This window comes from Gracilinanus agilis, chromosome 1, assembly GCF_016433145.1.
Source record: "Gracilinanus agilis isolate LMUSP501 chromosome 1, AgileGrace, whole genome shotgun sequence".
NCBI classification, from domain to species: Eukaryota; Metazoa; Chordata; class Mammalia; order Didelphimorphia; family Didelphidae; genus Gracilinanus; species Gracilinanus agilis.
The window spans coordinates 222,511,346-222,528,368 of NC_058130.1; the positions used below are offsets into that span (position 1 = coordinate 222,511,346).

General features: G+C 36.4%; 1 protein-coding gene across 1 annotated transcript in view; it reads right to left on the reverse strand.

The window, feature by feature from the left end:
• LOC123234404 (acyl-coenzyme A synthetase ACSM1, mitochondrial-like) overlaps positions 1-17,023 on the reverse strand; it is a 56,935-nt gene that overhangs the window by 6,286 nt on the left and 33,626 nt on the right. Inside the window, exons 7-11 of the mRNA XM_044660311.1 lie at positions 15,441-15,520; positions 13,563-13,686; positions 12,014-12,094; positions 9,802-9,903; positions 320-447 (exon numbers count right to left, since the gene is read on the reverse strand). Of these exons, the coding sequence (XP_044516246.1) occupies positions 320-447; positions 9,802-9,903; positions 12,014-12,094; positions 13,563-13,686; positions 15,441-15,520 (515 nt within the window). The remainder of the gene's footprint in view (positions 1-319; positions 448-9,801; positions 9,904-12,013; positions 12,095-13,562; positions 13,687-15,440; positions 15,521-17,023) is intronic.

The following is a 17,023-nucleotide window of genomic DNA, read 5'->3' on the forward strand; positions in this document are numbered from 1 at the left end:
TAATTAAATTAAATTTATAAAATAATTGATTCAATTAATACCCTTTAAAAGGTTAATTGATGTTTATTAAAATTTGAAATGAAAAAGTTTTCAAGGGAATCCATACAGTATATAAACTATGCACCATTCTTTGTAGTCCTCTAGAAAAAGCCTTAGGCCCCTACGGTCCTTCAGAAACAGCCCTCCATCTGTGCCCCTTAACATTTAAGGATAAAGGTAGGTCTCACTGCCTAAATATGGCCTTGACTTTAGCACACCCTTAGGAAAATCTGGTAAAGCCATAACTGTAAAAGCTGAAAGCTCTCAGCAAACAGCTCACCCAGAAGCATTAATGATATCATCAGAGCGACCAAGGAACCAGATATAGCCCTCTTCATCTATCATGGCTCTGTCACCTGTGAGGTAAAAATCACCGCGTTCTGATAAGGAAGTCTTCTCTGGATCATCCTGAGTAGAATAAAAAAAATTTTTTTTGAAAATGATTTCATAATAGAAGAGGATTCATTCATTGTACAGGTACCCAGACCATTCCTCCAGCCAGTCTGCTTCTTCCCTGAGCCACTCTTTCCCCTCTAAGTACTTTCGACATTTAAAAAAAAAATTTAGACTCAAGACTTCATTTGCGTAGAGAAGTTCTGGCAAGAAAATATTCTTCTCTGATTTGATTAAAAAACAAACAAACAACCTTCCTTTCTGTCTTAGTATCAATTCTCAGACAGAAGAGTAGCAAGGGGTAGGCAATCAGGATTAAATGACTTACCTAGGGTCACAAAGTTAGGAAGTGTTTGTGGCCAGATTTGAACCCTCCCAACTCCAGGTTCAGCATTATGTCTACTGTGCCACTTAGTTGTCCCATATTAGGCTTTAAGATCCTTTAATACAAGAAGGTATCATGTATATTTCTCATTTCATAATACATTTTTGCTATCTGGCATCACTCCATTATTAAAAACACAAAGGATTCTATCTTTTGCATGAAAAAAAGATGCTAGGAGCAGCTAGGTGGCTCTTTGAGAGCCAGGCCTGGAGAGGAGAAGACCTGGGTTGAAATCTTGCCTCTGACACTTTCTAGTTGTGTGACCCTGGGCGAGTCACTCAACCCCGATTGCCTTGCTGTTACTTCTCTTTCTGCGTTGGAACTAATACTTAGTATTGATTCTAAGTCAGAAGGTAAGAGTTTAAAAAAAGATGCTAGTATTCTGCTGGTAATGTCATTGGTTTATAGGGTGTTTTCAGTAATGGGGATGGAGGAATTGAGCAAGTCTTCTGAAATGATTAAGAGGATGTATTTCATGTTTAAGATAGAGTCTAACTGTGGAACAAAATTTTCCTGGAGTTAGTTTACTTTGCTGTTTGGAACTGGAACCCATCCCTTTTGAGAAATAGCATGGCATAATAGATGGAGCACTAAACTTGGAGCTAGTAAGACCCTGATTTATGTCTTAATTTAGACACTTAATCTCGAGAAAGTAACTTCACCTCTCCTAAGTTTCTTCATTTGTAAAACAAGAGTGTTGGACTTGATGATTTCGGTGAGAGACTGTGGGTCTCTTTGGCATCATACTCTAGTTAACTAACTTTTAGTCTATTAATTTTATCTTGTCATTAATTTGGCATTGGGAAAGAAGTACCCATACCCACATGAGCTGGTTGGACAACTTTTTCTCCACCAGGGTTCTGCAATACTTTTGGTGAAGCGTTGAAAATAGAACAGGATATTAATGTTCTTGATATGAATGTGCCACACTGGCAACCCTGCAAGGCATCAGCAGCAGGGAGTTTTGTGGCCTGAATAAGATTAAAATGGAATTGTAAAATGTTTAACAAAATAAATAAAAATAAAGTTCAGCATATATAATGCTAATTTTTGGTTTTCTAAGCCAGTACATGACCTTGTTATTGTTTCAGTCATATTGGACTCCTTTGTGACCTCATTTGCATTTTTCTTGGCAAGACACGAATTATTTGCCATCTCCTTCTCCAACTCATTTTACAGATGAGGAAACTGAGTCAAACAGGGCTAAATAACTTGCCTGGGGTCACCCAGTTAGGAAATGTTTGTCCAGATTTGAACTCAGGAAAATAAGTCTTCCTGACTTCAGGCCCTGCATTTTGTCCACTGTTTCACCTAACTGTTCTGAAATGTGACTAGCAGGCATCCATTTCTTTTTTGAGTTTTTTCACCATTTTTCTAGAATGATGAGCTAATTCTTACTCTGGATTGATGATTAAAATTAGGGCTTCTTTTAGCCATTGCTTGTTATGCCTTGGTACTTCATTATCACTAATAAAATTTCTTGGCACTTATTATGCTGTAAGCATTATACTAAATACTTAGGGTAGAAAGATGATTAAGTCTTTCTTCCGGTTCTCCATTTTGGGAATCTTTAGCTCAGACCAAAGTCTTATCTATAGCTGGAGTTTAAAGCTGAAAAGTAAAAGATCATACTTTCCTGGGTCCATCCACTAAAATGACTTTTGTACCAGTCCCTTTCTTTAGAGAGGTGATCTGGACTTGGGGAGTCATAAGTCCTATGTTTAATTTTTTTTCTATGCTTAGTTTCTACTTTAGATACTAACTAGTGATGTGGGGCAATTTTCTCATCTGTATCATGGAGATAAGTCCTGCCTTGTTTATCTGGAAGGACTATTGTGAGGATTTCATTGGATTCTTAGGAAAATCATCAACTACCTTAGAATTAGAAAAGATATACATATAAATATTGGCAGCTGAAGTATGGGCAGATAAATGAGGATTATTAGTATGACAATAATATTAGGATCACCAAAGTCCCAAACAGATCTGATACTTGCAGTATATTATGGCAGAATGGAAATAAGCATGATTTCTTATGGCCATGGTCCTCAGCTCAACTCTTATCTCTGGGTACCTGCTATCCCTGAGATCTTGGTCAAATCACTAAATCTCCTTAGTCCTCAGTTTCCTGATTTGTGAAATAGTGGAATTGGATTAGATGGCCTCTGAGAATACCTCTGTCTCTAGCTATATGCTCAGAATGAGAACATAAAAGGGTAGATAGGATCGCTGGAGGCTCCCACCTTCAGAGTATACTGCCAACCCACATGGCAGAGGCTGCAGAGTTGGCTTCCAGAAAGTCATGATGTATAAGGGAAGGACACCACTCCCTGATTTCTAGAACTGGTTCCAGTCATGCATCATGTTGTGAAAGGATAGATTTCTGATTGGTTACCGAATCACAACTGGGAGTACATTCAAAAGACACTGACTAGAAAGCATTTTTCTTGATTGGCTGCGTTTCAGGGGGACACATGCTATATGGGGAGAGGCTCTTGGGTCTTCTCTTTCTCCATCTGTAGCCTACTTGTGACCTGTGAATATGAGCTTCTCTTCTTGGTCTCTCTTAGAGATGACCCTTGAGCTTTGGAAAGCCAGAGAAGCAAGCACTGGAGGCAAGGGAATTGGAATCGAGGGTGGAATTTGCCAGAAGCCAGAGAGCGAGGAATGAAAACTCAAGAGACTGATCTGAGCCAGTACAGATTGAAGGCAGCCCAGGGGGATCTACAGTTCTTCCGTTGGCTATGTTGAATTAGAAAGGGAACGTGTTGGGGAGGAATGGTATAAGGAAATTGCCTTAAGTGTGAGCCCACATTCTCCTGAGGCACAGATGAGGGGAAGACCATGCCTCTGGGAGTTAGGGAGAAATGCTTCAGAATTTTTATTCTTGTTATATTTTGACTTATGCAAAAAAAAAATGCTATCCACATCTAGAGAAAGAACTGTGGGAGTATAAATTCAGAAGAAAACATGATTTATCACTTGTTTATATGGTTAGGTGATTTGGGGTTTTGGTTTTAAAAGATTACTCTATTATAAAAATGAATAATATGGAAATGGGTTCAAGTGGTTATATATATATATATATATATACATNGGGTTGTCCCTCAATTAGGGAATGGCTGAACAAATTGGGTATCTGATGATGATGGAATACTATTGTGCTGAAAGGAATAATGAACTGGAGGAATTCCATGTGAACTGGAAAGACCTCCAGGAATTGATGCAGAGTGAAAGGAGCAGAACCAGGAGAACATTGTACACATTGTGGCTCAATCAAGTGTATTAGACTTTTCTACTAGCAGCAATGCAATGATCTAGGACAATTCTGAGGGACTTATGAGAAAAAATGCTATCCACATCCAGAGAAAGAACCGTGGGAGCAGAAATGCAGAAGAAAAACATATGATTAATCACGTGGTTCATTGGGGATGTGATTGGGGTTTTGGCATTAAAAGATCACTCTATTGCAAATATTAGTAATATGTAAATAGGTTTTGAACAATGATATATGTATAACCCAGTGGAATTGTTTGTCAGCTCTAGGAGAGGGGAGAGATAAAACATGAATCATGTAACCATGGAAAAAATTAAAATAAAATAAAAATATCATTTTGTAAAAGCTAACTGATATTCCATTCCTTAAATGATACTGGGGAATTAATCACTGGTGGTTAACACTGAGTAAAACATTGGTGTGGGGACTTAAGCATTAAGGAAGAATCTTCCTGACCTCTAAGAGAGCAATGTTGCTTTGCTCAGGCACCACTTTTGTCTCCAAGTATGGGAAATGGACTAATGAATCAGAACTTATGAGGTCTTTTAAGATTTTCCTTATATATATATATATATAGGAATTATGAAAATCTATGTTGGAGGCAATAGAGTTATCAAATAAAAGAGAGAAACACTGTTATGCTTCAGAGTAGATAGGACAGTGATAAAGAAAAAACAGAATTATTTGACTCAATTTGTCTTTGAAACTTCAGCCCAGAAACTCTAAATCAAAATGATTAACATAATTGAAACTCTAAATAAACAAGAAGACATTTAAGAAGAGGCAGCATAATATAAAGGATTGTACCCAGAAAGTGGAGTCAGGAAGATCTACATTTGAATTTGACCTTATATACATACTTATTCACAATGTGGGTCCTGGGCAAGTCACTGAACCTCTGTAGTTCTCATTTTCCTTATCTGTAACAATGAAAAGGTTTGACTTGATGGCCCCTAAGGTCTCTTCCACCTCTAAATCTTTGATTTATAAGCTCTCATTGATTACAAAATTATTTAGTCCAGATTAAGGGCATTCCAGGGTAATAAAGAACTGGTAGATGTGAACCATTGATACTGAAGTTTGAATAGTTGAATACAAGGCTTGCTATGATAGGATTAGAGAAAGAAAATGTTTTGATTTACAAAAAAGGAAGGAAGGTGCAGTTTGGTAAGCTCAGTTTATATTCTTGTACAATACTGAAGTCTCCTCTTAACAGAATTACTTCAGACTTCACGAAGTCTGCAGTGTAAGAGGTTAAAAAGGAGTGAGGCTCTTCACATTCAACTTGTAAATGGATCATTGGGCAGAAGTAAAATCACTAAAAGTTCATGTGAGATGGAGCAGCTAGGTGGCGCAGTGGAACGATATTCAGATCTAGAAACAGGAGGTCTTGGGTTCAGATGTGACCTTGGACATATCCTAGCTATGTGACTCTGAGCAAGTCACTTAACCCCCATTGCCTAGCCTTTATCATTCTTCTGTCTTAGAACCAATACACAGTACTGATTCTAAGACATAAGGTAAGGATCTAAAAAATTAAAGAAAATGAAGCTAGCTTCAAAAGAAAATGAGTAAAGCAGTGTGATCCCGATAATGCTGAATTCTGAGATCTCCCTCCCTCTCTGATTAAAATCTCCTGCCTCCTCTTATACAGCTGGAGTATCACTGTTGTAAATCAAAACTTTGACTCTTCCTTGAGTGACTCTTTATTCCACTCCTTTCAGTGGCTATTCAGATCTCTTCTCAAGCCTCCAAAACCCACTCCCGATCTTGTTCTCTCAGCATATATCCCCACTTCCTACTTTACTTACAAAATTAAGGCCATCCACCCCGAAGTCTTTCATCTCTCTAATTAGCATCTCAAATTCACTTCCCCTATATCTTCACTTGCCCTCTCTCCTTTATTTCTATCCCTGAGGAGGTTGTCTTTGCCAAGACCAAGAATGCTACTTGTGCTCTTGGTTCCATCCCCTCCCATCTATCTCCATCACAATATATCAATCATTTTCTACCTTTCATCTTTAATTATTTGTTCTCTTAGTTCTTTCCCAACTCCCTATAAACATGTTCAGATTTATCCATTCCTTTTTTTAAAAAAAGCAACTAACCTTCATTTGACCCTACCCCACTCTCAAGTTATCTTCCTATGTATCTATATTTTCTTTCACTGAAAAACTCTTAGAAAGAATCCTCAATTTCTAAGTAATTCTTGATTAGAGAAATGCAAATTAAAACAACTCTATGGTACTAACAGGCCTATCAGATTAGTCAATATGACAGAAAAAGAAAGTGATAAATGTTGGAGGGGAAGTTGCTAAGTTGGGACACTGATGCATTGTCAGTGGAGTTGTGAACTGATCCAACCATTCTGAAGAGCAATTTGGAGATATGCCCAAAAGGCTATAAAACTGTGTATACCTTTTGATCCTGTAATATGCAACTACTAGTTTTGTATCATAAAGAGATAATAAAAAAGGAAAGGATCTACTTGTACAGAATATAGCAGCCCCTTTTGCCATGGTAAAGAACTGGGGATGTCCCTAAATTGGAGAATGACTGGCCAAATTGTAGTATATGATGGTGATGTAATACTATTGTGCTATAAGAAATGATTAGCAGGATGATTTTAGAAAAAGCTAGAAAGACCTCCATGAACTACTGCAGAGTGAAATAAGCAGAACCAGAACAACACTGTACACCATAACAGCCATATTGTTTGATCATCAGCTGTGAGAGACAACTCTTCTCAGCAATTCAATGACCCAGGACAGTTCTGAAGGATATGACAAAGAATACTATCCACTTCCAGGGAAAGAATTGTTGGAGTCAGAATGTAGATCAAAGCATATGATTTTTCATGTTAGTATATTTATGGTTTTTTTTTAGGTAGTTGGTTTTGTAGGAGTATTCTCTTACAACAATGTCCAGTGTGGTAGTATGTTTTGCTTGATAATACACGTATAAACCAGATCAAATTGCTTACCATCTCTCAGAGGGAGGAGGGAAGGAAGATAGGGAGACAATTCAGATCTTATAATTTTGGAAAATATATGTTGAAAATTGTTATTACGTGTAATTGGGAAAATAAAATTCCTTTTTTTAAGAGAAAGAATCCTAAATAAAAAAGAAAGAATCCTTTATAATTTCTGATTCCACTTGACTTCTGGCCATTACTATTCATCTGAAATTTCTCTTTCCAGGAAAAAAATCCTTCAAGCTACAAAAAAGAACACATATTTCTTTTCTTTCTTTCTTAAAAAAAACAACAAACCCTTACCTTGTATCTTAGAATCAGTACTGAGTATTGGTTCCAAGGCAGAAGAGTGGTAAGAGCTAGGCAATGGGGGTTAAATGACTTGTCCAGGGTCACACATATAGGAAGTGTCTGAGACTACATTTGAACCCAGGACCTCCCATCTTTAGACCTGGCTTTCAATCTACTGGGCCACCTAGCTGCCTGCAAAAACACATATTTCATAACAAGGGGCACTATTTATCATTACATCAGGTTTTCCTAAAGAGACCAGGCTTGACTGAAAAAATTGGAATCAATACATATATGTGTGTATCTATATTTATATTATTAAACATAGGTTATGAAGCCAGAATCATCAGTTTTCCAGAAATCCAAGTAAATTTTTGGAAGGGGTCACATAGACATTTGGAGTTCAAAATGTCTTCAAAAAAATTCACAGATTTAAAAGAGGTTGGTGTAGTTCTTGAAAAGAAGTTGGGGCAGCTGGGTGGCTCAGTGGATTGAGAGCCAGGCCCAGAGATGGGAGATCCTGGGTTAAAATCTGGCCTCAGACACTTCCTAACTGTGTGACCCTGGGCAAGTCACTTAACCCCCATTGCCTAGCCCTTACTGCTCTTCTGCCTTAGAACTAATATACTGTGTTGATCCTAAGACAGAAGGTAAGGGTTTTAAAAAAATGAAAATAAAAAACAATGAGAAGAAGTAAATTCTGGAAGGGATAGAAGAGCAATTTGAAAAGTTTAAGTTTCTAAACCAGTTGCTAACTCCATATAAAACTCTCTAAGTTACTTAATTGGATAAATTATTGAATGTTCTAGATAACAAAGGGAAAAAAGAATGGAAGGGGAAAGGATAAGGTGATTGTCAGTCTAAGTTCCTCTTTGATAAAGGGGGAATCCAGAGGTCAAGAGACTTAATTAATAGTATAAAGTAGTAGAATCCTAATTAGTATTGCACCAACAACTTGTGTTTAATAATCAAAGTAGTAAAATAAAAAAGCTTATAATCATTTCTGGCAAAATGAATCATAATTTATCAAAGAATTGTAGAATAAAAGATGGATATAGCAATGTTAAAAACAAATGGACTGAATACAACAATTACAAGGAAAAAAAGGGTTATAAAGGAAGGGAAAAACACTTTTTTTTAGTACCTATTATGTTCCAGGCGTGGTGCTAAGTGCTTTATAAATATTATCTCATTTGATCTCTCATAATAATCCTGTGAGATAGATGCTGTTATTATCTCCATTTTAAAGTTGAGGAAACAGAGGCAAATAGGCTTAAGTGACTTGCACAAGATCACATAAATAGTAAGTATCTGAAATTAGATTTGAACTCAGGTCTTCCTGAGAGACTCAGCTTTCTATCCACTGTAGTACTGCATTGCCTCATGTTACGAAATAGATGAAAACCAGAATTTGAAAAAATATGTTGTTTATAAGAAACATATTTAATGTAGAAAGACTTGGAGAGTTTAAGTGGAAAGGCTGTACCAAGATTTATCATACTAAACTCAAGTAAAACGGGAACATCACTGATGGTATCAGACAAAGCCAAATTCAAACCAGAAACTATTAAGAAAACTATGCCAGGAGATTATATTATGTTCCAAGGTACTATTCAAAGTGACAACATCTCGGGTTGAAGTATCTATGTACTTAGTAATCGCACAATGAGGTTTTACAAACAAAAGCTCTTAGTGTTTCAAAGAGAAATAGATAAAAAAAAAATTAATGATGATGGAAACTTTCCCCAGTCAACTGCACTATTGGAATCTGATAAAGGAAAGAACAAGGATGGGTTCTTGCTAGACTAATCTCATTTCTTTTTTTTCTCAGTATATCTAAATTTTTAGCCAAGGCATTTAACAACGTATGTCACTATTTTCTTGTAGACAAAATGGAAAGATGTGGGCTGGATAATCTTATAGTTAGGCGGATTTGGCCTTGGTTGATTGTATGATTCCAAAGAGGGAGAATAGTGATAAAAGGATTGTTTTGAACCTGAAAGAAAGGTCTCCGAGAGTGTTTCAGGTGTCTGTACTTGTCTTGATTCTGTTTAGAATTTTTACCCGTGACAGTTTTAGAAGAAGGCAAAAGGAAGATTTATCATTTGCAGATGTCAAGATACGAAATCCACAACTGAGTAACAGTCTCCCTGTAATATGCCCCCACCAATGGTCAAACCATTTTTTCTTGGAAATCTCGTATGAAGGGTTACTCACTACCTCCGGAGGCAGCTGCTTTCACTTTTGTATATGGACTAAGTCTATTCTATCTGTGGGCAGATCTAATGTAAAGACATTGTTTATATTGTTCTGAATCTGGTTTTTCTACAATTTCAACCCATTGCCTCCAATTCTGCCCTTTGGGACCAAATACATTAAATCTAATTCTTCTATATGATAGCCTTTGAAGGCAATTATCCCACTGGAGAAGGTTGGTCTTACCAGGTAGCCGGAGAATAGACCAATGGGTCTAGTAGGTTTTATCCTGATGGCCATTTCCCCTTCTGTCCCTGGGGGCAGGATGTTACCTTTCTCATCTATGATCTGGAAGAAAAGTAAAGTGGCAAGAGATGATTATTTAATAAACAAAATTAATTTCTCAGAGGGTGGGAGAGGGGTGAAAGGAAAGAGAGAGTTTGGAACTGAAATAAAATGAAATTGAATTAATATAAAAAATTTAGAGAATTCAGAGAAAAAATAGATATTTCAAAGTCCTCTCTGATATACTTTCTTTTCACAAAGCCAGCTCCTAAAGTAATCCCCACTTACTTAGACCATCTAGAATTCAACAATATTCTGTTTTTGGAAATACGTTTAATGTAGAAATTTAATGTAGAGAGTTTACATTGAATTGTTGTGGCAAGATTTATAATTCTATAGTTAACTGAAATAAAATGTGAGTTTCATTAATAATATCAGTTGAAGTTAAATTAAAACCAGAAACTATTCAGAGAGATATGCAAGGAGGTTGAATCAGTCAGTGCCAGGTGAGCCAAATCTGTATCTGAGTTGCAATTCTGAACTAGAGCCCCTATCTTGTTATATTGGTTGCTCAAATAGGATAATAATTTATAAACCAGGGAAAGGATTTAGAGAAATGATGAAGGGAGGCCAACTTGGAAGAGTGTTACCATTTTGTTTTCTGCTTTTCACATCTTTGCTATCTTGAGGTGACCCCCTTGGGGCATATGCCACTGATGGCAACCTGCATGATTATTACACTGTTCCAGGTCTACTTGCTATTATTAGAGAGGTGCAAGGACAATAATAATAATAATAGCTAGCATGATCCACATAACAACCCTATGAGGTAGGTAGGGCCTGTTATCCTCATTTGATTTGAGTTGAGGAAACTGAGGTAGAGAGATGTTAAGTGATCTTTTACAAGGTCACAAATCTAGTTAGTGCCTGAGACTAGATTTCAACTCAAGTCTTCTTGGTTTCAAGTTATATGCTATGTCATTTAGCTGCTTTGAACTATCATGGAAGCTTGGCTTTGCATCAGTTCAGATTTCAATTCCTGACTTTGTCAGTGGTTAATTGTATTTCCTTGGACAAATCATTTTATTTATCTGAAGTTTAGTTCTTTCATCTATAAAATTTATATATAAAATATAAAATTTTCTCCATAGGGTGGTTGTGATGATCAAGGGAGTCAATGCATATGACTCTGCCACCATGCTGATTTCTTGGCTTGCCCCTCTCCCTCATAAATTAAATAACTTATTGGATCAGAAAATGTGATTGGGATTTTCCCATTCATACCTTTTAAAGCCTATCTCCTAAATTTTAATCAGAAATAGTAATTATTTAATCAGAAATAGTTATTATCATACATTTTTGGGTTGGTTTCATGGCATAGTGGTTAGGGCACTAGACATAGAATCAGGAAATTTTAGGTACAAATTCCCACTGTTGGTCTCAAAGATGTCAAGAGGTCATAGGATTGGTAGTAAAAAAGAACAAAATGTAGGGATCTTGGAATTCACCTTTCTCCAATTTCCACTATAATTTTACGGATGAGAAAACTGAATCTTAGAGAGGAAAAGTGACTTCCTCAGTCATACAGTATGAATAAGAACAAGAATTTGAATCAAGCTTCTCTCAAACCAAAGCTTTTGCTTTTTACATGTCTCCTCCCTATTAACAAGTATGAATCTTTTCTATTCCATGTCTCACTTCAAATATGCCTGCATCATCTAAGAAATAAATGGGATTTGGGTCATGTTTTTTAGTTCCATTCAATCCACAAAGTATTTATTGATCTCCTACCACCATGGACCTAGATGCTGTAGGAATACTGATAAGGAAATAAGACATAGCTTTTTCTCTCAAGAGTCTTATAATTTCACTAGGAAAATAAAAGATAAAAGAGAAGCACAAGAGAAGGAAAATATAATAACAAGTATTTTCTTTACTGCATTAATGGTTTGTATTTACTTCTCCAGCCCATTTTACAGATGATAAAACTGAGGAAAACAAGGTCAAGTGACTTGCCCAGGGTCACACAGATAGCAAGTATCTGAGGCTTGATTAGAACTTACAAAACTGAGCTTTCCTCACTCCTGGCCTGGTGTTCTACCCACTATACCACCTAGTTGCCACCCATTTAGGCACTTAATAAATGTTTATTGAATGAAATGGAGAGACAGACCTGCATGTCAAAAGGTGGAATAACTTTTCCCATGGAACCTTTCTTGACCTTCATTCCTCTGGAGACCGCACAAGTTATTCCCTGTTGACCACAAACAAAGTAACACATTTAATGGAAATAGTCCAGTTTTATCTACTGAAGGCCTAAATAGTTCCCTCTATTACAAAATCAGAGTACCAGAAAAAATACTTTTAAAGATCTTGGCCAGCACTAATCCTATAACATATATCATTCCAGAATGTTTCAATCTCTCTCCTAGGTCAATTTAATTTTTGGTGCCCTTCCAGTTTCCATCTTAATAGGATGCTTTTCCTTTCTATCTTCCTCCTCCCAGCCTCCTCTAAACTCTTTTTCCTTTTCACTAGCTTTAGCTTTTAGCTAATTGTTGATTCTCTTTAGGAAAGATCAGAGAAGCTAACTAATCTTCAGCATTAATAATAGAGCTCTTCTCAGGTTTGTCTTCATTCTCTCATAAGACCTAATAAACCCAAAGGAATGAATCCCTAATGTCAAAATCTTCCTCTACTTCCTAATGTACAAACCTGGGGAGTAAGGAATATAATAATCTTATGTCTAAGCTCTCCTTTGATCTAACAACTAGCATTGAGATTCTGCCTTAAGATTTGAAAATGTTCTCTCCTTATCTCATCCTCACAAAAACCCTGAGAGAGAGGTGCTATTATTATCCTCATTTGAAATATAAGGAAACCGAGCCTGAGGGAAGTTAAATATCTCACTCAGGATCACAAAGCTAGTACGTATCTAAAACAGGATTTGAACTCATACAAGTATGAGGAGAACTAGGAGAGAGCAATGTCACCAGAATCTTGAGAGAAGAGTACATCAAGGAGAAAAGGATGATTGATAGTGTCAAAGGCTGCAGGAAAATAAAAAAAAAATTTGAATTGAGAAATTATTAGATTTCCTATTTAAGAGATCATTAATAATGCCGAATAGAACAATTTCAGATAAATGATTAGGCTAGAAGTCAGAGTGTAGAAGGGTAAGAAGAGAATTAGAAGAAAGGAAATGGAGGCACTGAATGTACGTAGCCTTCTCCATGAGTTTAGCCATGAAAGGGAAAAGAGATGTGTGATGACAGCTAGAGGAAATGGACAAATCAAATGAGGGGTTTTGAGGATGGAGGAGACATGGGCGTGTTTATTGGCATTATGAAAGCATCGAGTAGTTAGGGAGAGACTGAAGGTAAGTAAGAGAGTGTGGATAATAGAGCGGATTATCTGTTGGATGAGGTAGAATTAAATCAGTTGTGTATGTAGAGAGGTTTGCTGTGGAATAAATAAAGGGAATTAGTGATGTAGGATTGGAATTCAGAAGAGATATAGGTTGAATATATAGATTTGAGAGTCACTTGCATAGAAATGGTAAATGAGCCAATGGGAATTGGTGAGATTACTTAGAGGAAAACTATAGAGGAGAGGCCAGATTTGAACCCACATTCTCCTGATTCCAGACCTGGCACCATCCATTATGTTATCTAGCTGCTCCTATGGGCTCTAATTCTTGAGAAGAGATTTTTCCCACCTACCGTTTCTGATTGTCCATACAATTCATTGATAGCAAGACCTGTTGCTTGTTCCCATTTCGCAAAATCCTGAGGCAGCAGTACCTCACCCCCACTAACACAATTCTTCAGGGCTGGAAATTTGTAACTTATACAGAGGGAAAAAATAAAATTAAAATAAAATAAGCATAATATATACACACACACTCTGGAAAGCTCATTTGGAAGCATCTGGAAACAACTCTGTAAATAAACTCTCTCTCTCTCTCTCTCTCTCTCTCTCTCTCTGTCTCCCTTCTTCAAACTCTCTTTCTCATTTCTCTCTCTCTGTCTACTTCCCTTCTGTCTTTATGTCTCTGGCTGTGTTTCTCTTGTCTTTTTTTTCTCTTCCTTGTCTCTCTTCTTTCTTTCTCTCCCACTTTTTCTTTCTTAATTTCTTTCCTTCTTTCTCTCTCTTTTTCTTTAGCAAAGAAAAAGTGTTAAGTAAGAGTAACTGACATAGTAACTGTATTTTATAATGTGTGCAATTTTTGACACTCCACAGTCTTCCATTTCTCTCTGCAGTAGGAGGAAGGTGCATGTTTCATCATCTGTTCTTTCCGTCCAAAATTTTTCTTTTTTTTTTTTTTAAACCCTTACCTTTTGTCTTGGAGCCAATACACAGTATTGGCTTCAGGGCAGAAGAGTGGTAAGGGCTAGACAATGAGGGTCAAGTGACTTGCCCAGGGTCACACAGCTGGGAAGTGTATGAGGTCAGATTTGAACCTAGTTCATCCTGTCTCTAGGCCTGGCTCTCAATCCACTGAGCTACCCAGCTGCCCCCATGGGTCCAAAATTTGCCATTGCAATCACTCAGAGTTTGGTTTTGTTCATTGAACTTAGTTTATTAATGGTTGACTTTTGATTGCTAAGGGCCAATAGATTATTTATCAATTTTTTTCTCCCATCCTTCTGATCTGTTGGACAGGATCTTAGAAAACCTCAGAGATCATTCAGTACATGTTTCTCATTTTATAGATGAGGAAGTAAATCCCAGAGAGTTTGTGATTTGCTCAGCATCACACAGGTAGCAAAACTGGGATTTAAATATAAGTTGTTTTGTCTCCAATATTCTTTTTTACTACACTATGAGACTTGCTTATCATCTGGGTATTTCACTTCTTACTATTTTTTTAATAAGTCCAGGTCCAGGGAGCAAAAGTGAAAGGTCCATCAATTCCTGTCACTTCTTGGTATTGGGGCAAAAGCACAGGGACCAGAAATCAGATTTCTGGGCTTTTGTATGTATATCTATTGACCTTGATACATCACTTACTATCCCTATCCTTCACCCCTAATAATAATGAGTTTGGGCTAGATTATATCTAAATTCTATTGTTTTTTTAGTCTTATGCTTCTTGTGAGCTGCTCTACAAAAAAGGCTTATGGGAGAGGAAGTGGGGTTATTGGTTATCTTGAGGTTGTGTGTGTGTATATGTGTAGTTTCTGTGGATTTTGACATATTTCCACCTTCTGTGACCACAGAGAACCAATATTTTGGGAAAGATCAGAATTTTGTTGCTTTTGGCAAAGACCATTGCAAGATTGCATAGCAAAGAGGAAAGTTTAAAAGAAGTTAAAGGGATCAAATCACAATAAAAGGTAGATTGAAATTAAGTAGTGGCTCAGAATAATTTCGTAAAGAGGGATGATCAGATGCGTATTTCACCATATTGTCACAGTTTTGAAATAGCTGTTGTCTAAAGAATCTTGTTTACCTGAATAGTCACATCAGATAGCTTGTAATTTGCCCTTTTAAAGGTGTTTCTCTAGAGTAGATACCAGTTAAAAAAACCCAAGAACCAAGGAAAGAAAGATGGGAACCAACTGCATGAGTTTGACTATTGGCTTCTTCAATCATACCTGGAAACATTGAGCTGTAAAAGCATTCGATATACGGATGCAGAAGTTAACATGGAAGTGATGGGGAATCTGGAGAGAGTCTGGCAAATGAAAAAAGAAATAATGGCTTTTTTACTCTGAAGGCAGAAAAATTGTTCGGTTACCAGAATCCCAATTTCTTTCCTATAAGATTCATTTATTTTTAATTCATTCATTGATTCTTTGATTCATTCATTCATCTTAACTTATCAAATACTTATTAATAATCTAATGAGTTAATCACTAAAAAGAGAAATTAAAATAAAAACAACTATGAGGTTTCACTTTGTACCCTGGCAATTGATAGAACTGACAAAAGATGGAAATAGTCAATGTTGGAGGGATGATGGGAATATATGTATACCAGTGCATTGTTGGTGGGATTGTGAATTGTAGAATAATTTTAGAAACCAATTTGAAATTAAGCAAATAGTGGTTAAAATATCCACAGTCTTTGTCCCAGACATATTCCAAGAAGGTAATTGTAAGAAGAAAGTTCCTGTATACACTAAGACATATATAGCAGCACTTTTTGTGATAGCAATGAATTGAAAACAAAGTAGAAGCTCATTAATTAGGGAATGGCTAAAAAACTATGTTAATAAGTATAATAGAATATCTTTGTGTTGTAAGAAATGATGTGTGATGAATACAGAGAAACATGGAAAAATCAGCATAAACTGATGCAGAGTGAAGCAAGTAGAGCAAATGAAGCAATACTATAATAATATAAAGAGAAAAAACTCACACAATCTAAAGTGAATGTTGTAAAATTATGAAAAATAAGATCGCTCAAAAGAAGAGATATGGAGAAGACACATCCTCCCTATTTTGTAGAAATAGAAGGTATGTACATTTTGTACATTGGACAAATGTGCAGATTTTTTTCCCATGCGTTGATCAGTTATACTTTTTTTTTTGTCTTAAAAATGTTATTTGTTATATGAAGTGGCCCCCTGGGAGAGAAAGGTGAAGGGGAAACTATGTTAATATAAAAAAACAAAGGGCATCAGATATCCAATAAAAAAATGAACGTATTGAGTTCAAGGCCCTGGGAATGTAAAACTAAAATAGACATCACCCTCAAGAAACTTACGTTGTAGTACAATTTATTCATTTATGAAACAATCATTTACAGAGTGACTAGTATGTGGAGAGAAGTTTGTCAGGCACTCCTGTTTACAAAGAGAAATTTTCAGGCAGAATTATGAAGAACATTATAGGAAAGGTGCAAACAAAATGCTTGTGGAGCTCAAGAGAGGTGGGAAAGCTTTCTAGAGGCAGCAATATTAAAGATGGATCTTGAAGGATAGCTAGGACTCCTATAAGCATCTGGTCTAAGGAAAGGCCTTGAAGAGGAAAAGCACAATGAATATTTGGAGATTGGTGAGTATTCTGTTTTTAGGGATTAAAATCTGAAGGCTGGGATTTAAATCAAGAAAGTCATGAAAACTGGCCAGCCAATAAAAACTGGAGTACTAAAGATTGAAGAAAGATAATTTTTGCTGAAGAAATTCACTTTTTTTTTTTAACATTTATTAATATTCATTTTTATCATGGTTACA